The following is a 27,958-nucleotide window of genomic DNA, read 5'->3' as shown; positions in this document are numbered from 1 at the left end:
GGGTGCCATGTCTGGAGATCCAGATGACCATGAGCAGAACATGTGACTGTTCAGTATGATTTATCCAACAGTTTGAAATATGTTGATTTAAAAAGGTGCAAACCTCCATGGCCCAACATGCACAACATTCAAAATTTTGAATTTTATTTTGTATTGTGTGTAATTTTATTACTGTACAGGTATGCATTAAGTAGTCACAGGCATTTGTAATTGCTGTATTAATTTTGAATTTCCCTGTATAATTGCAAAATAAAAAGATTTATTTGAAAGAGAAATTAAATTCAAATATTAAACAGTTTTCAAAATTTATGTAAAGAAGAAGGGAAATCTGCTATTATTTGTACATAAATCTCTAAGTGTAGCAGATTTTAAACTTAATACAAATTGAAAATGAAATATTCCACAATTTGTGAAAATATTAAAATAAAAATATTTTATTCCATTTGTATATAAGATACACATTTAAATAAACAAAAAGAAAGATACTTTACATGTAATTAAAAATTACAAAACCATCTAAAACACATTGATCACTTCTGAAAAATGTTCATGGCAAGTCTTTTGTTCCTGAATGGTGCTCTCCTAGAAGAAGAAATTTGCACAAAGTCACTGACTTCCATGTTGTGCACACAAAACATGGATCAGGTTTAGTAACGCTTTTGACTCTTTGTTTCTTCCTTTTGGCCACTACCATTGTGGTAGAAGCGCAAAGGAGTGTACGTTCCATTTGACGTTGGGCCTCCTGAAAACAAAAACATATAAATTGTGGATTATTAATGTGGCACTGATTTTCTGTCATAAGATAAAAAGAACTAAACATACAACCAACAGAGACTTAATGACTAAAACCTGACTTCTTCCGGCAAGCCATGATATTTGTATTTCTCATTTGCTGCCTACAGCTAGTTAACATCAACACAGTAAATTTGTAATTCCGCTTGAACACAAATTCCATCAACAAACACCGATAATAATTTGCCAAAATTTAATAACTCAAGGACATCAACAAAAATGACTAAGAAATTAGTCCGCTATATATAAAATAATTATAAACAAGCATATAGGACCATAAAATTTGTGATCAAATCTAAGAGATACTTGTAGCTGCAACTATAACAATATCTTCATGAAAGGTGTTATCTCTTAATTCCTCCATTACACAAAGATTAGTCACGGAATCAACTAACAAGCCTTGATATGTACAGGGTATTGGACGATTTCTTCAAGGTAACTAGAACAACATCAAATACTGTGTTCATTGTTTTTTTAAACTTTTTTGAACATATTCCACCAAGTTAGGGAGTGTTCAATTCCTTAGAGTTGATCTACATATAATGGAGCAAAAGTCTCTTGTGCATTTGGAAATAGTTGGTACAGGGGGTAAAATATAGCAATCAGCACACCCGCAGTTTGGTAGATCTACTGTATCTAATCAACATTGAGAGGCTTTAGCTGGTTGTGGCATACGTAAAGAAACCTCTCCTCCTCACTGAATTGAGGCCATCATCAAGGTTACAGGTCATGTTACACAGTATTAGTGTGATGTGTCTTGAGGACAGCAAATTTTTTGTCTGGTGTGCTTACTGTTGTTAACTGGTCATTTTCACGTGAACAGTGGTTTTTGTTGAAAAATCAATGAATTGGAGACCCGTACACACAAAAATGGGTCATCAGGAAAAATGAAAGTATGTAAATGGTAGCTAGAATGGAGAAATGAGGATAGTGCCCACACTTTGGATCCAGTGATGAAACTGAAACAAGTGAGCTGATTACAGTTCTGGGTGCCTAGTAGGGATCTCTCTAGATTTAATCTGAATGAGTTTTCATAAGAATGATCCATTACAGTACTCTTGTTTATAATAGAGTAGTGATGGACAAGAACACAGTCTTGATTACCAGGAAAGAGGTGATGCACTTGGACTCATTCGGACATTAGGGGAGAGAGAGTGTCTGCTGGTGGTAAAACCATGATCATTTGGACTTTGGTGCTTAGGGAGGTTGTATAAATAGGGACAAACAAAGCAAGTGATTTTTATATTATGTCATTGTTTTTTCTTGGTCACTGCTTATAACAGTGTTTATGCTACACAGTTGCAATAATTAGATGCAAGGCTCAATTCATGATTATTGAAGTAAACGTGGAATACAAGATTACTCATCAACAGGTAGGGGTGGCAGTATAGAATTACCTGTTGTTGAGTAATTAGTAAAGTGAACGTACAGACGATAGTTTCTGGTGTTGGCAGTATTGCTTCTAGTATTGGAGCACTGAATTGTTTACTTGTATGTTCTTGCTTCTTGTATAGAGATTTAGTGTAGTTCATATCAAATATGTGCTGTATTTTGTGTGACGAATCATGGTTAGGTGTAGGAAACAGACAGAACAGCAAGCTAGCCAAGGCTCATCTGCACCAAAAACAGTACAAGGCATTGAAGTAGATAACCTAACAGGCCAATACTCAGCAAGGAACTGGAATAAGTAATGAACTGGGAGCACTGTATTGTACAGAAAATAATACGATGGATGACAGAGGTGCTGAGATACTGAAAAGACAATTTGTAGAAAGGGAAACAGGTGAATTACAGATAGGGCTATCTGTTTGCCTGTACCAGATCTGTTTGCTGAACTTCTACGTAAGTTAGAAGAAAGCAACAAAAAACGACATCACAGAATGTGACAGAAACATGATAAGGTATTGGAAGAAAAATTACATCCTGGATTTTCCATTAATTGACTGTTTATGTCAGGAAGCTTTTACTTCATGAATGACATTTATGTGAGCGGTCGTAGGTGATTATCAGACAACTGTCACTACCATTTGGATACTACATATGAAAGACTGATGTGACAACAGTGGAACTCCTGGTCAAGTTCCCTCTTTTAATGTACAGTTGGGCATCAGCAGATAGAAATATAACAAAAATCTTGAATTTCATTTTAATTTTGGAAATTTTCCATTTACTTCCCTAAAGCAAACAAATTATCTTGGAAAAGGAACCCAGTTTTCAAACATATGTTACTGATTTTACCACTAGTTTGCGATTAGAGAGATCAGATGTCATAACAGTCCCAAACCAAACCACAAACAATAGTATAGGATTGAACTTGACATGTAAATATTTATATGAATACAAAAATAATACTAGAAAAAAGCTCTTGTGCCTGCTGTGGAAATCAACTGCAATGAGTTTTTTGAGTTTTTAAAACTCAGAGCTGAAGAGAAATAGCCTGCCAAAAATCACAGTAGCAAACAACTTCTTGCTGGATCCCCATGGCACGTTACTTCTTCCTGTTGTTAGCTAAATCTGCTTGTTAGCTCTATCTGTTGGTACACTGACTATGTTAGATGTTGAGCTACATACATATGAAATTGTTTACCATACAATATATTATGGGTTCTTCATTCTTGGTCTGCAAAAGACCTTCTCTATAATACTGATTCCTGCAGCAACATTTAGGGCTCTGTTTGATTACACTTGAAATTACTGCCATAAATAGTCCAATAGCTATCTGAGGAGTGTCTATGTACATCTGCCAGATGCCTCCCACCCTCTACACCCTTTCTGTATGAGTGAATAGCATTAAATCAATCAAGACAATGAACGTGTCCCTGTGCCCCCTCCTTCTCCCCTTCCCCCCCCCCACCCCCCCCCCCCCCCCCGCCCCCCCAATAAATAAATATTGCAACTGAACTACTATTGATCACTTGTGTCTGTGACTGAGTTTGATTCATTGTTAAGTCTGACAAGCACTTTCATGTTCTTCCCAATAGCTACAGTGTTTCCCTCACCTGCTCTGTCAAAGTCTTTCTGAGAACATTTTAAAAATAAACTATGACATTATGCCGCTAGCCGACTGCAATAGACTATTCCTTTGATGTCAGTTTTAAAAGAAAACTTTATTACAAATTAAAACTTTATTAATTTGATCTCTGCTTTAGGTCATAGCTAAGAATTAAAATGTTTTGAATGTCATTCTATCACAGGAAATGCTCAGTTCATACTTAATGTTCTCCTGCTTCCTATATTTGCTGCATTCTCTCAACCCTATTCTCATACCTTTGAATTACAATGGAGGCAGTGGCATGGGCAAACAGGCTAACAACTGGAAATAACTGGATACCTTCAGATTATCCAGAATCCCACGACAACATAGAGAATGTGGCAAATAGAGGAATGGTCGGGGGAATGCCAGCTGACTATATAGTAACTTCAGCTGCTTCAATAAACCTATCAATATAACAACTGCAAGTACGGTGCAGTGAAAGAATGGATCACAACACTGTGCAAGAGACACAGTCTGGTTAACTGACAGATCAAAAACTGATGAAGGAGCTAGGACCAGGATATATGGGATACAACCTAGACTAGGGAGTGCAGTCTCTCTAAGGAAGGTGGCCACAGCAATCTAACAAGGGAACCTCCCCATCGCACCCCCCTCAGATTTAGTTATAAGTTGGCACAGTGGATAGACCTTGAAAAACTGAACACAGATCAATCGAGAAAACAGGAAGAAGTTGTGTGGAACTATGAAAAAATAAGCAAAACATACAAACTGAGTAGTCCATGCGCAACATAAGCAACACAAGGATAACATGAGCTCCAGAGAGCCCTGGTCCCGTGGTTAGCGTGAGCAGCTGCGGGGCGAGAGGTCCTAGGTTCAAATCTTCCGTCGTGTGAAAATTTTAATTTTTTATTTTCAGTTTATGTGACAAACTCTTAGGTTTTCATCACTTTTTTGGGAGTGATTATCACATCCACAAGAAAACCTAAATCGGGCAGAGTAGAAGAATCTTTTTACCCATTCGCCAAGTGTACAAGGTAGGTGGGTGGACAACATATTCCTGTCATGTGACGCACATGCCATCACCAGTGTCGTATAGAATATATCAGACGTGTTTTCCTGCGGAGGAATCGGTTGACCTATGACCTTGCGATCAAATGTTTTCGGTTCCCATTGGAGAGGCACGTCCTTTCGTCTACTAATGGCACGGTTTTGCGGTGCGGTCGCAAAACACAGACACTGAACTTATTACTATGAACAGAGACATCAATGCACGAACGGACAGATCATAACTTTGCGAAAATAAAGAAAGTAAACTTTTCGCTCCAAGGGGGACTTGAACCAAGGACCTCTCGTTCCGCAGCCGCTCACACTAACCACGGGACCATGGCGCTCCTCAGCTAACATTAACCTTGGTGTTGCCTATCTTGCGCATGGACTACTCAGTTTGTATATTTTGCTTATTTTTTCATAGTTCCACACAACTTCTTCCTGTTTTCTCGATTGATCTGTGTTCAGTTTTTCAAGGCCTATCCACTGTGCCAACTTATAACTAAATCTGAGGGGTGTGTGATGGGGAGGTTCCCTTGTAAGTAGAAATATCTGCTATCAGGGTGTGCGGAGAGGTGAATTTGTGTAAATGCTACAAAAATTGTTGCATCTAGATTTATTCACATAGCCAAGCAGCTCTGAAATGTCTGTCAGCCACTGCAATGAGATCAAAGGTCACTGCAGGATGCCACAGAGGGGAAAGTAACAAAACAGGGTAAATCTGCTGTGGGTCCCTGGTCACTCAGAAATCAGTGGTATGGAACAAGCTGATAAGATTATCCAGGACAGGTGCAATGACTGCACTTATTGGACTGGAACCTGTCCTAACCATCACTAAAGCAATGGTTCAATCAAAACTATGAAGCTCGATCAGAATGCAGCATGTAAAACATTGGACTATGATTCGAAAACAAAAATATGGTAAGCTAATGATGCCAAAGCCTTGTTTTAAAACAAGTTCTGTAATCCTGGGCTTGAAGTGGAGACAGACTAAATTCATGGTACAACTAATGACAGGCCATGAAAACTTTAAGGGACCACATGATGGGTATAGAGAATGAAGCCCGTAAGTGTAAGCCCATAAGTGTAGAAAGTGTGGGTGATGCAACCACACCATGCCTCACCTTCCAGTGCAAAGTGTTGTAGATCACAAGACGCAGAATATTTGAATCATCAAGTCCTGAAGAAATTGTGTCTAATAAAGAATTAATATATGGCCCCCTTCTGGTTACTGGTTGACCTAGCTAGAATCACAGGGTGTGAAACAGAACAATAAACACTGTTTCCATGTGAGCAATAGTGGACTAGAACTATTGTTATTATTGTCACCCTGTTCAGATCAAATCAACCTACTTTGACCTAGTGGATGGGACTATCTATTTGCATAATTCTTCTTCCTTGTTACCTTAATGATTGGCATTCTCAACTTTCCTCTTTCCTTCATGTCGCCATATGTACATTCCTTGTAGTGAATGAACTCCTCACAGTTTGTTCCCATTGTACCTTAAACCCAATTAACTGTTCCAAACAGTCTAAAAAGCCTTGAGTATTTACAGAATGAGTTTTTCACCATGCAGTAGAGGATGCACTATTTTCGAACTCCCTGACAGATCAAAACTGTGTGCCAGACTGGGACTATAACCTGAGATATTGGCTTTCATGAAAAATGCTCTTATTTGCTGAAATATCTTTGCATAACTCACAAACTACCTTCACAGCTGTCAGTACATTTCTCCTACTTTTCAAACTTCACAGAAGCTCCCCTATAAACCTTGCTAGACTTGAAAGAAAGGGTACTGTGGAGAAATGGCTTAACCACAGTCTGAGGAATTATTTCCAGAATGAACCTTTCATTCTGCAGCAGGGTGGAGTCTACCAAAGTTTTCAGTACCACCTGTCTGCTTTGATCCATGATATACCGGTGTTCTGTTGTGTGACATCATGGTGACATTGTGTACTTGAAATGGATCATGTTTTCAGAGGGTGTGATGGAGTATGCAGTGGCACTCTTTAGTGTGGGATGTTTATGTTTCTAAATTCTTTGCAAGTGTTGTCAGTGATTTCACTTGACTGCTTTAGGGTTGTTTGTAAGAATAATATTTGAAGTCTTTGTGGTGGGTTGCTAATGAGTTAGAGTGATGTTGGTAGTTAAGGGCAATATATACATTTTCAGGTTGGAATTATTTGTGCAGTGTGTTGTTTATGGTTGGGGAATTCATTTTAGTTTTTAGATTTTGTTAGTTATGGGTATGACAATAAAGCTCACAAGCAGGTCATTGCATTCCACAGTGGGGGGATGACATATTGTCCACAATTAAATTCCTACAGTATATGAAGTATCACTTTTTTGGAGAAAGTATGATACTGACCAAAGCTGCTGCTACAGCTTGGACCAGGGACCAGTCCAGATGGCACTGGCAGCATGACGAAATATGGTATTCTATCTGGAGGAATTCCTAGTCTGAGAATTCTGAATTTTGTTGGTAAGTATTTTTATATTGTTGTTTTTGTAGTATGTTGTTATACGCGTTTTTTTTTCTTTTTTTGAAATTGGCATAAAGGCAATTTTTATGAATTTTTGGATTGTGCTGTTAGTTGTCAGTAATTATGCTGGATTGTGATTGATAGGTCTGGTGGAGTTTGTTTTACCTACTTTGATGCAGTTAAGTTTTCCATGTCAGGTGTATGGGTGAGTACTGGTGTTATGGTATCGTGAACTTTGATATAGATCAAGTGAAATATTCAGTATAAGATTTGTTGAATTTCTGGTGCCTTTTTTATCTTTGAGTGAGCTAAATAGAGCAAGTGAAATGTTGATACCAGGTTTCTTTTATTTAACTGAGGTTTGGTTGAGTGTTGAGGTTTGTGTTTGCTCAATTTTTGTGTACGTATCTGTTTTTGTATGTCTTTTTTATTAGGACTGTTGCATATGTAGTTTATCCCCACTCAGAATTCCCCAGTTCCTATGGTTGTCCCATTAATTTCATGTTATTTCTGCAATTAAATATTTTTCATAAAATTTGTGTCTGTATGCACGTGTAAAGTGTGATGTCATGGACGCTACATTGTGTAAGCTTTCAATAGGGGTGCCCCCTTCTTGACGATGTCATGGGTAAAAGCTGGCCAGAGGTACTACAATCTTCAGTAATCCTGCAGAATGTGCATAGTCCAGCACACAGTTGTAATATGTCAGGAAGTTTCAAATCAATGCACGTCCCACTGCAGTTTGAATTATCTATTCTGGAAACAAACCCCTAGCTTTTAGGTAAGACATTTTCCCATAGTATCCTTTCCTTCAGGACTGCTAGCCCAGCAATGTATGCAAGAGAGCTTCTGTGAAGTGCAGTGAAAGCAGGTAGTGAGTCACACTTTGGTTACTTGGTCAGTAAGAGCATTGCCTGCAAAAGGCAAGGTTGTAGGTTTGAGTACTGATCTGGCAAACAGCTTCAATCTGCTGGGAAGCTTCAAGCACTAAGTATTCCACTTACACACAGTATTTGTATTCTCAGCCACTTTTCTATGCACGTCCACTGTACACAATATTCTACCATCATAAAATAATTTATTACCCTTCAAAACTTCTGATCATTCCAGTAAAATCCAGTGGTCCTTGCCCACAGTCCTTCCCTTATGGTTCTTATTATTTTGATACCCTCACTTCAAAACTTGTTCTCTGTGCCTGTCTTCTTATCACTATTCAATCTGCAGCCTGGCAAGATCTACTTCATGAAACAGAGAGAGCCCTTTAGGGACTTACTCATCTAGTGTACTTCCCATTCAGTACAATAATTTGCATTTCACTGAAGTAAAATTTGCAAGCATAACATTTGTGATCGCAATCTTCAGCTTGCATCCAAGCACAGGAAACCCTATTTTTGTGTGTGTGTGTGTGTGTGTGTGTGTGTGTGTGTGTGTGTTGTAGATAAAGCTTTATTGAAACAGCTTAGAGTACTAACTTACACAACTAAACTTGGAAAAAATATTGTTTTATGTTTAAAATATATTAATCTTCATAACCTTTGTTTCTTGTTCTTTACTTATGTATTATTTCATTCATTCATATTTTCAGTGTATTTAAACATCACAATAAGTTTGAGCTACTTAGGATTCAGGCACTATGAAACAAGATGAAGAAGAGAAAGAAGAAGGGGGAAGATGGAGATGAGAACGAGGTAGTTTAGGGTTTATTGTTTATTGACAGTCAGGTTTCAACAGCTCAGATAAACGAAAAAACCAAAAGGTGCAATAGGTTGTGAGGAACTTAACCAGACTTCTCCAATGTGAGAGTTCTATTCCATGTGGCAACACCACTTTCTTAGACTACACCTTGTTTCTGTAAACATGAAACATTTCAAAAATAGAGGGCATAATTTCAGGTATGTATTGCTCATCAGCAGACAATAAAACATTTAATTACAAAATAGATATCAAAATTACTGTTTTTCAAGTTATTGTCTTGAAAACAGTGATATTCACTGGGATTTAATTACAATGAAGATCTCAAAATGATTGTTTTTCAAGTTATTGTCTTCAAAGCAGTGATATTCACTAGGACTTTTTCTTCCCATTAGTAGTTGCTGCAATAGAAGATATTACCAGGAGAGTTAATAGCAAAATGTAGGGTATGCTGAGTGTTTTGTTTGGCACTCAACACACACTGGAATTAGAGCTGGCATAAAAAGTGTTTCATGTGCAGTAAGGCAGATGGCGATGTTGCACTGGTTCATTGTTTACACCAGTAAAGATCCCCAAAGTGAAGATGTCCTAATCAGAAGACATTTGATCACCTCCATTACCATCTGTGCACTCATGGAAAATTTACATGTCTTGGTTTGGGAATGGTATAATCAAGATCTACAAATCCAGGATCTAGACCTCCAGATGTACAGGAGGAGAATCTGGATTCTGTGCACACAACTCCTTCTATCACCACATGAACGTTAGCAGTTCAGTTGAATGTTCCTATCTGCAGACTGTTGCAAGAGCAACAGTTGTATCCTTATCATTTGCAACATCTGCAGGCCCAGTCATGAGCACATTACTCTGCATGAATTATGTTCTGCCATTGAATCTTGTAGCAGTTTGTTACATATATGAAGTTTTGTGCCTGAGTATTACTCACAGATGAAGCCTAGTTCACATGATATAGCAACACAAACTTCTACAATCAGCAGGTATGGATGTATGAAAACTTACATGTAATTGTTATGTCTCATCGCCATTGCAGTTCTCCCTCAACATGTGGGTCTGTATCATTGATGATTAGTTGGTTGGGTCCTATGTACTTCTACACAGACTTACAAGGCAGATATACACAGACTTTCTGAAAACACTATACATCATACTCTGAAGAAACATACAAATCATAAAAAATAAGCTCGCTTTTTGCACGATGCATCTCCTGCTCACTTCAGTCATGTGGCTCATTGGTACTTGGATCAAATGATCCCTGGTCATTGGGTAGTGAGAGGCAGCCTAATTGTTTGGCCTCCCTGCTTACACATTTGGACGCTATTGATTTCTACTTGTGGAGCCATTTAAAATCATTGATGTGGGAAATGTCTTTGGAATCAAATTGCAGCAGGTTGTGGGGAAATACCCAATACTCCTGGAATTTGGGACCACATTTGCAGGGCCATGAGACATCGATGTGAGACCTGTATTCCTGTATGAGGTGGAAATTTTGAACATTGTCTATAGTGACAACTATATGTGGGAAGAAAAATGTTCTGTTGAATATCAATGTTTGGAAGAATAACTTGGGGAATCAAGCATTTCTGGACACAACTTGTAATTAATTTTTATTGTATGCATATGGGGGATACACACCTGAAATCATGGCCTCTAATTTTTTTAACACCTTATATAAATCAAATATGAGTCTTGTAGCATGCTGTGATTTATTCTTCCTGTCCATAAAATAAATGCTCTCCTCTCCATGTACTATCAAAATCATTTTTTAAAATTTTTTTTTTAAGGCAGTGATCACTCCTGCTATTCTCAGTGTATGAAAAAAAGCCACAACAACATTAATAATTCAAAAGTTGAAAATCATACTTCAAAACAATTTACCAGTAATTAAAAATGTCAGCTCACCTCTTATTACCCTGGTACTGAAACAATCACAAATCAGGACCAGTTGCCAAATGCATCATTAGCAATGGTCAGATAGAAGAGTGAGTGAAGTGTACTATCAGTTCTTTTAAAGTGTTTCCACGTGAACATGCGAGACGAAGAGATTGTCTAAGATGAGGCATGCTTTATCTCCTAGCACTGAAGATACAAGTATAATTTAACATTGAAAAAAAAAAAAAAGAGACACTTTCCTGAAGTTCTGCAAGGATAATTCTCAGGTTTATGAGCACATCTTGGCATTTTCAAGTCCAACAGGCACAATATTTTGGCAAAACCTTCAAGATGATGGTAAATAGTAGCTTATCAAAACACTGTGCTTGTTGGGCACTGAGATCTGACTGCCATCGAACATAATTGTTAGCTTGGTATGCAGGTATAATGAGAAAGTAGTGAAACAGGTAAACTTGTCATAGAGAAAGAGAATATAAAACTATGACATGGTGCAACCAAAATGAAAATATGGACTTGTCACTTGCGTAATCATAAAGTAATTGGAAGGGAAGACAGAAGGGGGGATAAGGTGTGTGTGTGTGTGTGTGTGTGTGTGTGTGTGTGTGTGTGTGTGTGTGTGTGTGGCGAGGGTCACTGAGAATACTGTCAAGGTAGCTAAAAGGAGGACAAGTGAGTTGTATGTGTTTCAGTGTCACAGACCCAAACTTTCATTCTGTTCAAGAAAATAAAAGATGAAATGAATAGAGACTTTGATTATACAAGGATATATTCATTTATAACAGCCACAGATGGCAAAATGTTGAGAGTCTGCCATGAATACCTTCATCTGGGGAATACTGGCAGTGTCAGAATCAACAGCATTGAGCAACACATGTTGATGACAGTGGTCACCATTGACTGTTGTGGATAATAACAGCAGATACGGGGATCACAATGAAGCAAATCAATCATCAATTAAATGCTGGATAACAACCACCGGTGAGCAACCATACCATCTATAGTGTACAGGAGTGCCTGTTGCAGTTATATACCTCTGCTCATTGTGCATCACAGGGTGCAAAGATTTGCGGAATTACTGCTGCAATGTCACTGAAGAGAAAAATGTCACAAGGACCGATGAATTGAGGTATACTTTATTAAATTCCAATATCAGGGTACAAGTACCACAACAGGCACATCAGATGACACACCTGACTTGTCAATGGCACACCTTACATGCTGGTGGTGGACGTATTCTCATGAAGGAGATGTTTACACAAGATGAAAATGGGCCCCTGGTATGTCAACCACTGTGTCTCACTGGCAAACAATGCATGAACCTACAGTCCTGTCATGGACACCTGGCTGTCTACAACAACTCTGCAGATATCTCGTACCTCCTCATCAGAAAGTGAGCTTGTTAGTGCATGGACTTGAACAATTTTAATGGAATATATTTTGTTTATTTTTGGAACAAGTTTTGCTCTTCAGTCTAAGATTTCTTAAATATCCGTAATACTCATGTTACAGTAAAGTACCAGTCTGAATTTCCTCCATATTGTGTTCTTCTGTAGCAGTAAAACATATGCTCTGATATTAATTGCTTGATTGATTATTTGAACGAAAAGTGGGGATTACAGTACCCTACAACATTAAGATGAATAAAATGGATCATTATCATGTGAGTTAGTTTTAGACCATAGGAATCTTGTGTAGATTTCCTCCTCCACCATGAGTTGTGGCACTATGTGTTACTGTGAGTAACAAATGGTACAAAGGTGTTCTGCAAAAATTTCATGAATTTCACAATGAACCACAGTCACTGGAGAGGTTCCAGGTGATCAAAAACCGTATTTACTAACATCTCCAGTATAATGGCTGCACATGGCAATATATAACAGAAGCGAACTACTTGACTTAATCACTGTGACTTATTATGACAAATTTATTGGTTTCTACTAAAATTATATTTTTTGATTTTGGTACCCAATATTTTAGACAGTCATTACAGTTTGTATCATTGAGTGATACGAACATCAGTTTGATGCTTGGACTGCAGTCACATGGAAAACATACCCAAGATCAGTGTTCATTTACCAGTGATGAAGGCAAATACTGTCAACAGACAGTATGAGTAAGCAAAGCATGAATAAGAGTCTGCAATCATTTTTTGCAGTTATTAAAATTATTATAGTGATGGGACAGTCAAATAAGAAGACAAATACTGTCTTTATCAAACAGTAGCTGCAAAAAATGAAGCCAGTTACTCAATCATACAGTGATTCATTTTTTGTGTACTTTTACACTGCACTGTACTCATGCTTTCATATTTGTTGTCCTTAATATCATACAGGCAGTTTGATATCAGCAAGTACTGCTCAGAGCAGCACAGCCACACAGTATTGCAGTATGCAGTCACCAAATAATTAAATTTCATTTTACACCCAAACTGTTTAAAGTCTTTCAATTTAATGCAATATCTTTTTGGCTCGTATGTCGATGTTAATGCCATTACATTCTTTCTTTTTTTTCTTTCTTTTTTTAAAATATATTTTCATTTGGCTTTAGAAGACTGTCCTTTCAGAGAAATATCTGAGATGCTCTTCAGAAGTTCAGTCTGGGACCTCCACACGTGTGACCAGTGCCGTTACGCAGTAAACCATAGACGTAAGAATGCAGCTACCATATGCTCAATCATTTAAGCAGCATTAACCACAAAAAGTTCAAAATTATCAATGATTATGATTACATTAATTTCTCTGACACTATACAATGTTGTGGTAGCTTAAAAACCAAAAGTAAGCATTGACAAAACTTAAGTTTTCACTTATTTTACGGCAACAGAATTTTCTTTTTTGTAGAGATCTGATTCCAGCACAGACTTTAGGAACCAGCGTATTACATGGCAACAAGAACTTTTTCCTGTATTTTCTATGTGACAGCACATTTAGTAGTTACAGGCTTGATAATGAGTTCATTGAGACACACTGGCCACAAATGAACTTTCATGAGTTCATGTATCAAAGTAATATGACAATACCTTACAGTATTTCTCATAATCGGATTGTTCCCTGTATGAAGTTTCATTCTCAGCAAATATTTCTGCTCATTCTTAGTTTTTTATATCACATTCATATATTGCAAACAAGCAACTACTCAAGTTTTCAATTACTTCACATCAAACAGTTTACAGCAAGAACCAACAAATATCTAATAAACCATGGTTTCCAATTTTTGATCTCTTTTTCACATTTCATTCTGTTTTGTCAAATTTTTATGTGCTTCATAGCCATTTCTGGTGAAGCTGTCCCATCATCATTTAATAGAACCTTCTTCCTTTCTTGTAAGCTTCAAACCTATTAGACATTAATATTTTACGATAAAGGCTTTGTTCTTCTGAGACATTCTGTAATGTAAAGTGTAATTTTATTAACAACTGTACTGCATTGTTAGCAATCTCTCTATCACAATGTATGTAAGCTGTGGCATGACTACTAGCTTTCGCTGGTAGTCTTCCTTTTGAGGATAAATTTATTCTGCAAGCAGGTAAATAAATATCTGTGTTTGACTTTTGTTTGTTAGTTACTATCATATCAATTTTCTCCAGAAGTCCAGGAGCTGCATTCCTCTTAGTATAGTACAACAGGTACACTTTATGTTGTAAGATCTATTGTGAATACGATTTAAGGAACCGGTGACTAACTAAACTACAATAATTTTGAGAAATATGCTGATGGAAGATGCCTTATGACATGATTTGTTTTGCCCTCTGTGCCTCTCCTCCATTAGTTTGCTGCTCAAAAACACAGGATGTACTGGAAAATATAACTGGTCTAATAATTATTATATGTTTTATTCAACAAATTTTGCTATACATATTCCCTTTTTATATATAAAGAAGAAAATAAAACCCTTTTCTGACCCTAAGTATGTATTATTTCACTTTACATTCATGTATCACAGCAGAATGCATAATTATGTTATGTACATCGGAAGACAGACAGCTGTTCATGTGGAAGATGAAATTTCTATTACAAACAGTCCTTCATATATATATATGTGCAGTACCAGTTTTGAAATTTTTCTCTTCCTCAGAAGCTCAAAATGTATATTCTAGTCATCCACACTCAAAGCTGTTAAGTCTAGACAGCACTCACTCAATTATTGATATATCTCTCTAATAAATACAAATCACTATGCTGTTCTTGCATGGGTTGTAAGGAGCAGACACTCCTCAACTCCCAGGAGCTGTATTCCCTGGCTTAGCACAGATCCACTGGTAATACCTTTGTGGTCAGGACTTAAGGTGAAGAGGAACTCCTCCACCTTCTGCAACAGCTCATCCTCCTATTCCCAACTGGAATTCACCTTGTCTTTCCACAACTAAGTTCCTGCATGTTGATCTCCATCTTAATGCGGCTTGATTCACACTTCAGATTACATTACATGTACCAACAGTAGTCCACTTAGACACCTCATAACTTCTTCACATCACAAACTTTGAACTTCCATCATCCTCCTAAGCTCCGCAACATCTTAGTCAAAGAGTGTGATGTTCCCAAATCATCATCCATACCCCAAAGTTCCTTCTCAAGCTGCTGTCTCTATTGTAAAACTGGACCCATGCACCAACCCATTATCACTTACATCAGCTGCAACACTGGTACTCTGTACGGCTATAAAGACAGGGTAACATGTGAACCTACTCAAGTTTCTTAAAAGATGTGTGTTTGCTACATGGCTTTTATATATGGGTGACCACAAACCATCTAACTGGCAGAAACCAAAAATGAAAACAGAACTGTACATGCATTACAGCATCACTTGGGAGATCTGAATGCCTGCAAAATCACTTTGGCCATTTGGATGCTCCTACTCATCAGTTATCAGTCATTTGACTGGTCCTATACAGCTTGTCTGCCAATCCAGCACTAACTTCTCAAAATTCTAGAGATGAGAACTTGGTCTTCAATACAGTCTCTCATACTGCTGCCCTCATGGACTTATCCTCCATTACCTTAGCCATTCCTGTTGCTATATTAGGTTTGATATAAATTTATCATATTATTGACTTATTTATTTTCTTCCCTCCCCTGTACATGGTCTTTACTTTTTCTTTCTATTACTGAACTACATTTTTTACCACTTTAATTTTTTATTCTTCCTTTAATCCATCTTCAGTTTTCACCCCATCCCTTCTGTCATCTCTGAACTGAAGATGGCACAATGCTTACTAACATATTTGACCTACTGTTCTCTCTGGCCCTTTCTTTTCCATTTTGTCCCCCTTGTACCTCACAACATGTGAGCTGCTCATAGATTAGGGACTGAGTGGTGTATCCTCCCTCCTTTCCAGTTTTTCCAACATGTTTCTCCAGAAGTCTGGAAACTGTGTTCCTATTAGTCATGTATCAAGGCACATTTTATGTTGTAACATCTATTGTGAATATCATTTATGGAAACTATGACTAACTAAATTGCAAAAATTTTGAAATATTTGCAGATAGAAGATGCCTTATGATATGATTTGATGTTATGTCTTTTGTCCCTCTCCTCCATTAGCTCAATACTCAAAAACACAGAATATACTGGCAAAAATAATTGAACTAGTAATTATTGTATGGTTCCATTCACTACATTTTACTATACAAATTCCCTTTTTATAGATAACGAAGAAAAGAAAACTGTTTTCTGTCTCTAAGTATTTGTTATTTCACTTTATATTCATGTGATGCAGCATCTACATCTATGTCTACATGGATACTCTGCAAATCACACTAAAGTGTCTGGCAGAGGGTTCATTGAACAGCAGAAAGCATAATTATGTTATTTACAATGAAAGAGTGCTGTGCTCCATTTTAAGTTTCTCTATCAGCAGTAGTGTCAGCTGCATGTCCTGAAGGTAAGTATTGGCCAGCCTTTCTGCCTTTTGATGATTTTAGCTATTATCCACTCTATTTATCCCACTGCAGACTAGGGCTTGGGCTGGATGGGTGTGGATAGGTTATTTTGAGACCCACTCCAGCCTGGGTGACCCTGATGGCAGTTGTGCTACCACTGGCCTATGACCTTCACTGAAGTACGTGAACCTTTTGGCCCATATGGACAGTGCGTTGTAAGGCAGTGTCTCCTGGCAGCCAAAATGAATCTGGAAACAGTCTCCTCAAGGGAGAACAAAGAGAGGATGGCCACCTAGAACATGGAAGGAAAGGGTCTAGGAGGCTATAATGGCCAGAGGCCTGCTGGAAAGAGATAGGCTGAATAGCAACAGGTGGAAATTAGGTAACAAAAAGCAGTGACAGCTGTAAATAACATTCAGATGCAATGGCCATGATCCTGGTGATTCACTTTCTGTTATTACGAGGCATGTTTTTAAAGTAAGTACCATTTTGAAATTCTGCAGTTAGTGCTGCACTGTGGTCAGCATTTGGCACATGCATTTGGCATGTTTACATTTGTTTGTGAGTCTTAGAAACATCTCCTTTGATTGAGAATCCTGCCAAATTGTGAAATACGTGTTGTGCTGTGATTCATCTTTCTTAGTAATAAAGGCATGAAAGTGACTGAAATTGATCATCAGATCAATGAAGTTTATGGAGAAAACAGTATGAGTGATGGATAATAGCTCTTAAAGATGGCTGCACAAATGTGTATGATGAGAATGAAATGGGTGACTTTCAGTCATTACTGACACTTTGGTGCAGGAAGTTTATGAAATATTGAGAGGAAATAGATGATTTATGATTTTGATGTTATGTGATGAGTTTCCTCAAGTGTCAAGGAGTGTATTTTATGCAGCTTTTACACAAAGTTTAAATTATCTAAAGTTATGCTCACACTGGGTACCGAAAATGCTGACAGGTGCACAAAAGCAAATGTGGGCTACATAAGATCTGAATCAAAGCAGGAATCCATGGAATGGTGGCATTCAACATCATCCAAGAAAGTAAAGTTCTGCACACAATTTCTGCCTGAAAAATCATGCATATTGTTTTTTGGGACAAGAAAGGGGTGTTACTTGTGGATTTTTTGCCTTGTGGTGACACCGTAAATTCTACATTTTATTGTGAGACCTTCAAAAAACTTCATTGTGCAATGCAAAATATAAAGTGTGGCTGGCTGAGGAAGGGAATTGTTTTGCTTCATGACAATGTCCCTACACACACAGCCAATAGAACTCGAGAGCTGAGTGGATTATTTGTCTGCTAAAAACTTTATCACCCTCTGCACACCCCTGACCTAGCATCCAGTGATTACCATGTGTTCCTGGTTTGAAGAAGCCCCTGGATGATCAGAGCCCTGATGACAATGAAGATATCAAAATGACCATGCTGCGATTGGTTGTCTAATCAGGCAGTAGATTTCTATGAGATTAGTATTCAGCAGCTGGTTGTATGATAATATTGGTGGGAACGATGCAGAAAGGCGGATTAAAGTACAGGATTTCATATAAAAACAAAATTGCTATGAAAGGCCTACTTCTTTTATTTTTGTTTTAAAATAGTACTTAGTGAAAAACATACTTCTTGCCATCATATCTGTACAGTGAATATATAGCCCATAGTATAAATTTTTTTTACTAACATAAGGCAGCAGTCTTCCTGTAAGTATAATGAATGTACACACATATCACACAATCTCCACTACTAAGCATGTGTTTCTAATACTTTGTAGTCAACTTTCATTTGGCAGGGACTGAACTTCCTGATATGTACACGACAAATATTCAATGGACTTACCACATAATAACTACTGTATTTAAAAAATAGTTCTTTTCTAGTTTTTTACAAAAACTTTATTTGTTAAAAGTCTAGTTTTTCTTGTGCAGTCTCATTTCCACATGTATTAAAATAGTTTGTTTTCTATCTACAAACTAAGATGTTCAATTATTATTACATATACCTACAACTTATTACATATACCTGCAACAATAGGAACACGGTAATACAATTCTTGTGACATTAAGAATACAAATATTGACTTTACTAAAGCTAATGAGGTACATAATATTAGTCCATAGTAACTGTCTTTTTTAATGAAGAAACAACTCATTAAACAACTCTGCAGTTCATTCTTTCTTACTGGAGTTTATGATATACTGAGAGGGGAAAAGTGTGTGTGTGAGTGTGTGGGAGAGGGGAGGGGGAGAGAGAGAGAGAGAGAGAGAGAGAGAGAGAGAGAGAGAGAGAGAGAGATTATTTCTAGGTGACACTGATAAAATTATGACAGTAGTTCAGTATTGTGGTAGAATTAAGTAATGAAAAAGGTGCCTGAGAGTTTTGTTTTATGAAGGAAGTGAAGAGAGATTTTGGCCTTGATGTAATAGACACAAAAATTCTTAAAGCATAACAAATCTACAATTAATGGAATATTTAATATGAATGGTCACAAAACATTCTATCTAAATAACAGGTACTTTTGACTGTGACTTGAGTCACATTAATTCCTTCTCAAATGATCTGCATACTTTTGTTAGCGAAGTAGAACTGTTATAAGTAAGGTAGCCAGGCACGAGCAAAGCAAGGTTCCAGTACCTTGCGTGACACCTGAACTGCGAGGCCCAGTAGTACCCTTGGCTGGACAGCATGCCTTCAGACAGCAGTAATACACTGAGAAATACACAGTAGCAATTACTGCAGCTACCACAGCACCCACACGATACACTGTCAGCAGAGACAACACTTCTGCGTCAGCGTGAGCACTTAGTAATGCTGCAACCAGTGCCCCCAAGCATCGACCTATTGAAAACAAAAAGTATAAACAAATTATTAACTTAAAGGTACCAGAAGAAAAGATAAATTTAAAACACATTTTTCAATCCACTAATGAATTATTTACCATGCTAAAACATGAAGTAAAAAGAAATTCTAGAATTATTTCAGAAAATTAGTTTTATATTGTATTTTGGCCAGTTTGGTGATACTTCTTATCTTGTACAAGTCCTTTCTTCTCTGTACACATACTACACTACTCACAATAAATAATAGTTTTGCGTATTTCAAACTTTGTCTCCCCTTATAGTTTTCCTACCCTTCTGCTGTGTTAACTTTCTTGGATGTCTTTGCATGTATCACTAATTCCATCCACTCCACATTTTATACTTCATCTGCCTATTTGATTTGTTTTTTACACTCTTCTGTAGAATCACATTCAAATGCATTCAGCTTCTTCTCTGGCTCACTCTGTGCCCATGTCTCACTACCATACAATATTTTCTCCTCGACTTACACTTTAGAACTTTCTCAAAATTTGTTCACGTGTCTGATGACAGTAAACTTCTTTTGGTGGAGGAAAGTTTTTCTGAGATTGACCTTATCTTTGTAATATCTCATTTTCATTGGCCATTTTGTTCAATATTAGTTCCCAGATATTAGTAGCCTATAGCAGGCTTTAAAAGAAGAAAAAAAAACATGTATCTGTGTTATGAATAATCTCAGTGTTCCTTACATCACTGGATATTCAATGTTAAAAAATTATCAGTACCATTACTTGCTAAAAATATTAATAAGTTAATTCACATTCACTGAATGAAAATAGCTGAAGAAATGCACATACAATGTGTGATGTGTGTATACTCTGTTATTCATTAGTACCTCTGGGGTTTGAGAAGACAGCTGTGCAAAAACTACAAGACATAAAGAAATACACATATATAAGTAGTCAGAGCATCTCTACAAGTTTTCAACTCATATTACATGTGCTCAAAAAGACATCATTTGTGATGCAGCAAATGTCAATACAATAGTATTCCAATTATTCCAGATTAAGTGGCAGTGAAGACAGGAATAGAGGATCTTTGACATAACTCCATAAGAAGAAATCACAAGGGGTTAGGTCAGGTGACCATGGGGACCACTGGAAAACAGTTGAGTCATGATACAAAGCATGTCCAATCCAACATTGAGGCAATTTGGCACTGAGGTAATCATGAACATTTTCAAGTGTTGTGGAGCACTGTATTGTTGCAAAATGAAGTCTCCATTTTCTTGTTGAAATGAAATGTGTGTATGTGTCTAAGACCTCCCATTGTGTAGACCGGTCACCTGGTGGAAACCTTTTTTGTTGATGCTGCTTTGGCAACTTGCATGTTGAACTTTCTTGCTGCAGTTGTGGTGTAAGCAGTTTTCTGCATACAGAAAAATGGTTCATAAACTTTTCAAGAGGACATGGCACAAAAGATGTTAACTTTAAGTGAATCATGAAAGAGTTCCACAATTTAGAGAGTATATTCTATGTTACAAACATGCACATTATGATGATTCACTTTTACAGGTACATGAAATGCCACTTCGCCACTGAAAACCAGCTTTCGTACAGAACTATCTTCCTGTAGTAGTCACAGAAAGTAATTGCAAAAGTCAGAATGACACTAACTGTCCAGAATAGTCAGCACATGTAACATCTGCAGCTGGCATGGTTTTACACACCAGTGTTTGTGTATAATGCCCAGACAGTTGAGTGCATTATCCATAGTTCTTTGTTCGCACATGTCATATTTCTTCAGGCTCCCAATGAATGATTCCCACATGCCCTCCACCTTCTCAACGGATGGTTCCATCTGGCCTGCTTTCTTCACACCACATAAGCAGCCAATTTCGTGGAATGTGCTGAATCACCCATGGATTGTTTTGTCTGTTGGAGCTAATATCTGGTATGAGACTATGACTGAACCATCACAAAAGTCTCACATTTAATGAATTCAAGGACATGAAAGGCATATGTCCCTTCATTTTATGCCATGTTCTGACACTGTTGGTCTCTAGTGATGCAACTACACCATGGTGCATATTATGAATTAAAACTGGAAGAGATGCTCTATGCCTTCATATGTGTCATTTTCTGTATGTATTGTAGTTTTTGCACAGATGTCTTCTGAAACCCCAGAAATATATTGGAATAACCCTGAACTTAGTTCTGGAGCTGAGTTGAAACAGTCCACATTATAGTGAGATACTGAAAACATAATACATAGAACACAATATCCTCCCAACTAATAAATAATACAAGATGATTATACGAGGGCTATTCAGAAAGTAGGGAACGTTTTGGCACTAAAAAAAAAAGTACAAGAAATACATTTTGTTATATATATCTGAAAGAGCACTGACGTACTACTTTTCCACATAGTCACCAAACACATTGAGGCACTTATCATAGCAGTGGACAAGCTTAGAAAGACCTTCATCATAAAATTCTGCCACCTGAGACTTCAGCTATTGAGTCACACCCACCTGGAGTCATTATCAAAGTGCTGCATTGCAAGCCAGTTCTTAATCCTGGGAAACAAGTGGAAGTCACTTGGCAGATGAGGGAAAATTTCCCATTTGAATGAATTAAGGAGTTCTTTAGTGCGGTTTGCCATTGAGGTCGGGTATTGCTGTGCAAAAATAAAATTTTGGATGTCAGCTTTCGTCAGAGTTTGTTTTGAACTACTCTTCTAAGGGTGTGCAAGGCAAAAGCTCCGTTATTGCAAAGCGATGATTTTCACGAATCATTTAATCAGCTTCAGCGAAAAGATTGTCAGTCACAATGCTTGGGCATCCACTCTTCTCTTCATCATGAATGACAGTTCAGCCATTTTAAAACTGAATGCACCATTTCTAGACAGAATGTTCACTCATGCATTGTTTCCGTACACTTTGCACAGTTCACGATAAATTTATATAGATTTTAGGATTTTTGCCAACAAAAACCGTATTACTGACCGCACCTCACAACTGGTGGGATTTTCGATTGCAGCACACATTTCAAATTCGATTACCCAAGAAACTAGATGCGCAGAGATGTTCTCGCTATCACAGATGGATGCCAACTGAGCTGCCGAGCATGCAGATACCAAAATATACGCAATCGGCGTGGGCCTAGCGGCGTCAGACGGAAACGTTCCCTACTTTCTGAATAGCCCTCATAATTAAACTTTTACTCCTTGAGAGGGGTCCCATGAAAAACTAGTGATTGCAGGACAATAAAACTTTGTGGAAACATTTGTAAGGACATGCAGAAGAGAAATAATGATAAGCGATTGAGAGAGACTCATTTTATTTTCCACATGAGAGGGTAATATCTGTTAATTGTGTACTACGTTTAGATTCCAGGATACCAACATTGCTCAATGTGATAACCACCCACATCCATGGCAGCCTGGAAGTATACCATTTCAGTTTTTGCAGCACTTTTTGAATGGTGGACCATGGAAAGTTCAACCTGTCATGACAGCTCATGCACTACTTGAATACCGCACATTGCATGCAGCAATCTCAGCCATGGCAACAGTAACTTCAACAATTTGTGGTGCAGTTGGCTGTCTGCCTCTCCCAGGAACAATTCCCAAATTGACAGCTAATTCAAACTTCTGAATCATGTTCAACCCTGTTGTGGAAAGAAGACCTTCCCATATTCCTTGAATATCTTTATACTTGTGAAGAGCAGCGGTGTTATTGCTGTTGTTGTGATAAAACAGCTTTACGAGTAAAGCCCAGCTCACATTGCCTAGACCTATGTTGTACACTGTAACGCACACTGATACTTGTGTTTCAGCTCTATGTAACTATACCACTAATGTTACCTAATGGCAAGTTATGACACTAACACTACTAACAATGCAGATCCTGCATTGCAGAATCTGAACACCATTCCTATAAAGTGGGGTACACATATAGTAGTAAATAGTTTCCCATCTACACTGGTGCAAGTAGTGAAAGTTTAGTTTCAATGTCCTTGTATTTCATGTCAACTCTTTAACTGAAAATCCAACACATCCACTGTTTGTGATGGTTAAATTTACTCTCGTATGAGGCACTTGGATCTCAATGGGGATTTAACTTTTGCATTCAAGGTTTTACTTTATCACAGTAAGGAAAAAATGACTCACTACTGTGTCGTGGAAACTTATCAGAAACAATGTTTTACATTCCAGATCTCAGTAATTAATTTGATAATTATGAAACTCCTGTACTTATCCCATAAAAAGATATTTTGAAAATTCAGCTCTAAGATGATGCAGATATCCTTTCAACATACCACTCATCATTCCCACAGCAGAGAAAATATTAAAAGTCAGGGCCAGTTAATTTCAGATGATATCAACAGTGAAAATTAAAACACAAAATCAAAAAGCACCAATAATCCTGTGTAGAACTGTTAAATAAGAGATGGGTAAGTTTTGCAGGCATCTCCATTAATCATTTACACCTTCAAAGATAGGTGCCATTTTGAAGAGTCTAAAGCAAGTATATAAAACAGTGTGACAGAAATGAATATTAGGTAGTATCCAACAAATGTTTTGTTTCAGTAGGCTTTCATACAACTGGACTAGATATTCAAAAATAAGACACATGATACCAATGCAGTGTGACATGAAATATTTCATTCTCCATAGGGTTATCTAAGTAATTCCGATCAGCCTCCTCCCACAAAAAAGGGCTTTGAATCTTCTCTTGTTATTTATGTTTTCTGTACATTCAGCTAAATTTGACCCACTGGGTATATCATCAAACACTCCAGTTAAAGGTGGTAATTCTATTCAGCTAACATCTCTTTTATCAACATGGTGATTCCTTAGCTTCCTGGGTATGTGAACTGAAAGATCACAGACAACATCTCTGAATTTACTGAATAACATAAACTTGTAAGTACCATTTATGAAGTTTGTATAAAACTTACAGCTAATGAATTCCTAGGTGAACCAACATAAAATAACTGAGCTATACAACTGTCAGAGTATGTAGTAATAAAAGTGCATGAGAAAATGGCATTCAATATCTTCTAGTTCAAAAACTTGTAAAAAAATCTTGAAATCGTGATACTTGTGATTATTATACAGCTGTTTTTGTAAGAGGTAAAATAATAGTACACACCTAAACAGAAATGGAAGATGACTGCCATTCCCTGAGCAGTTGCAGTGAGATGCCGAGGAGCAAGGTGACGGGTATACAGGATCGCTGTCACCCACATGAGGCTCAATGTGAAAACTTCCATTATTTCACAAGGCAGAGACCACCATGCATTTGAGAGATATGAAAACACTGAAAATAAAAATTTATTTTACACATGTTCAAACTGTAAACAAAAATGTTTAATTTCAGAATACTGAATACAATTTGATTACCTGTAAATCTTATGATGTAGAAAATAAAAGCAATGATGAGTAAATTGGTATGACCACAGTATTCCACTACATGCTCAGCATTCCACAAAAATGGAATGGCACAGAGTGCTCCAACTGTCACTGTCAGTCCTATAATTAGTTGGTTATGGTCTTCTAACTCCATCAAATGCCTAAAATTAAGAGCATTTAATTAGCACTAGCAAAGATATTTTCTATAAATTCCCATAAAAATGATAATTATCAAACTGAAATACAAACAATTAGTATTAACAAGATTATTATGAAGCCTCTTTCATTTGTGTAAAACTATTCAACTATTAATGCACCATGAAATTAAAAAGATAAACCACATATGTGAATAAAACACAACCACTAAATTATTATCTGTTGCAAGTAATAAAGATTGCAATTTATTACAGAATTGTGAAATTTCAGAATTATTTGGAAGCTACGGCAAGGAACAGCTTTTGAAAAAACAAAAAATTGAATACATAGTCATCTAGCATTAAAGTGTCTAACTTGGTTTAGAGAAAGTTGACTGACAATAATAACAGATGTCAACAAATGGAAGTTAAACACAGAAAATTGAATTATTAAGGTCTCTATCAAGTCTCAACTGAACAAGACGAATACCTTGTGGAGTACAAGTAAGTTGTGCCTGTATGTCACAAAACATGTTGTAAGCCTATACAGTACGTTTGAGGAGGAAGCAGACACACTGGAAGCATAGTAATGACTTTTTTGAAGAAAGACATCATTACATTTCTTTCTCAATAGTTTATGAGATATATTTGATCTGCCTGGATAGCCGTGCGTGTTAAAGCACCAAGCACCACTTCCAGGATGGGAAGCTGTGCCAGTCAGCCTGGATGGACTGGTACCTGCCTCAGTACATGAAACAACACACACACACACACACACACACACACACACACACACACACACACACTCTCTCTCTCTCTCTCTCTCTCTCTCTCTCCATTCACAAGGGGGAGGGGGGTTGTGTGTGTGTGTGTGTGTGTGTGTGTGTGTGTGTGTGTGTGTGTGATATATATATATATATATATATATATATAGAGAGAGAGAGAGAGAGAGAGAGAGAGAGAGAGAGAGAGAGCAGTTAACATATTATAGTTGTACAGATATGTGTATTCGTGCGTGGATGTGTACTCTAGGTGAAAGAGGACTCATCTGAAAGTCAGCAAAGTTTTCAGTCTTGTTTGTGTGCCTCTACTATTTGGTAAGATGTTACCTTTATTCCTAAATTCTTTATATTCTACCACAACTTTCCATTACCAAGCTTGGCAGAGATATTTGTAAGATACAGTAGTCATAAATGTTGTCCAGTAAGAAACACACGGAGCTGAAGAATGCATAACTGTGATTTTAAAACAGATTTTGACAACTCATATGCTACATTGGTAAATTTAGGATAGTAATGGAATATGTAGCGGCAAAGTGGAAATAGATGGGACTTGAAAAATAACGGTCTTTAACTTGGGATTCAAAAATGGACAGATGTACATCAATAGTTTTGAAATGTGGTGTAGCCAAATTAGAGTGTTTTGATGGAAACCACAGTACTTAACAGGCACCAGAAAAGCAACCAATGCTCATCTTTCATGAAAATTATTTACACCATAGCCCTATAAGTAAACTGCATCACATTAGATTCTACAGATTTGATGGAGCATCAAATGGTGTAACAAATCACTTTGCACATTGTTACTGTCTGATGGACATCCAAACACAAGCATTACTTACTGGAATGCCTACAGCAAAAAATTAAAATATGATCTATGTAGAACAATGCTTATATGACTCATAGGCAGATTGTGTACATGACTTTCCCCCATCAAGTTAGCTGAGTGTGGCAGCAGGAAGGGGATCCATCACTAACATTAAAAATAAATAAAAGAAAATCCTGTGACTGCAAGACATCACTAGGAAGAAGAAGAACAAGAACAAGGAGAGGAAGAAGAAGAAGAATAAGAAGAGAAAGAACAGTCCTAAAGAGGAAAGTATGAAACAAACAGATATGGTTTACAAAATAAAAGTACAGTAAACAATTTACTTTAAAAAAATGCAAGTTTGTATGTCCAATATACCATAATGAATGAACAAACGTACAAATGAAGCTATTTTATGTCTTCATGTGATAAAGAATAATTATTATTCAACCCCTTACATTCCTCTGATCACAAAGGATCCACATAATAATATGCCAGGACGGAAATTTATCCTACAGTTCCTGTAAATGGCTTAAGAACAACACAAGTGAACAAATAGGTAAAACATTTAGTCATAAAGGAAATTTTTAATGTTGTGAAATAGTCCTGTTCATCTATAATACACTGCCTTGAGGGAAAAGTGCTTACTTTGTTATGAAACTATTTGTGATGGTGTATTAGTGAGTAACTATCTTGACCTTGTCTTTATTCTGTGACAAGTTCCAGCAAAATTATTCAGCTCAGTGGCAATGGATGAGGACTTCACTACAGATGCGATCTTGTGCTCCTCCAGAACGCATAAATGGCTGAATTCCTGTACCACCTCATAGAAAATTACATATCGAAATGCTTTGAGCTTCGAAATACTTTGATCACAAATAATATTAGTGCTTCCAATCCACTTTATTTCTTTGGTGATACGAGACACACAGACTCATGGTTTGACTAGGTTTATCTGCATATCCAACACATATTCATATCTATTAATTACAATATCTGTCATCAACTTACTCATAACTAGAACAGAGGAGGCTTCATCTCTTAATATATTTTGGTGGTGTAAACATTGTCCCCTCACATTTTAAGTCGTATATACAAGAATTTTTAAGTAGCTGCATCAGTATACACATAATTACACACTGTATGAAAGCGTTGCTGAAGAAGAGAAATTTGTTAACATCCAGTATTGATTTAAGTGTCAGGAAGTCATTTCTGAAAGTA

At 37.1% G+C, this 27,958-nt stretch overlaps 1 protein-coding gene across 2 annotated transcripts in view; it reads right to left on the bottom strand.

Annotated features, from left to right (window-relative positions):
• Nucleotides 1-406: 406 nt before the first annotated feature.
• The window catches only part of LOC126475515 (uncharacterized), a 294,048-nt gene continuing 266,496 nt past the window's right edge, over nt 407-27,958 (bottom strand). For both annotated transcript variants that reach the window (XM_050103442.1, XM_050103443.1), the window contains 4 exons: nt 25,008-25,177; nt 24,757-24,924; nt 19,435-19,638; nt 407-742 (listed from right to left, as the gene is read on the bottom strand). In XM_050103442.1, coding sequence (XP_049959399.1) covers nt 648-742; nt 19,435-19,638; nt 24,757-24,924; nt 25,008-25,177 — 637 coding nt within the window. In that variant the 3' untranslated portion in view covers nt 407-647. The remainder of the gene's footprint in view (nt 743-19,434; nt 19,639-24,756; nt 24,925-25,007; nt 25,178-27,958) is intronic.

This window comes from Schistocerca serialis, chromosome 4, assembly GCF_023864345.2.
Source record: "Schistocerca serialis cubense isolate TAMUIC-IGC-003099 chromosome 4, iqSchSeri2.2, whole genome shotgun sequence".
Lineage (NCBI taxonomy): Eukaryota > Metazoa > Arthropoda > Insecta > Orthoptera > Acrididae > Schistocerca > Schistocerca serialis.
Note: the sequence above shows the minus strand (reverse complement) of the source record. Positions and strands in the feature narration are given on the sequence as shown.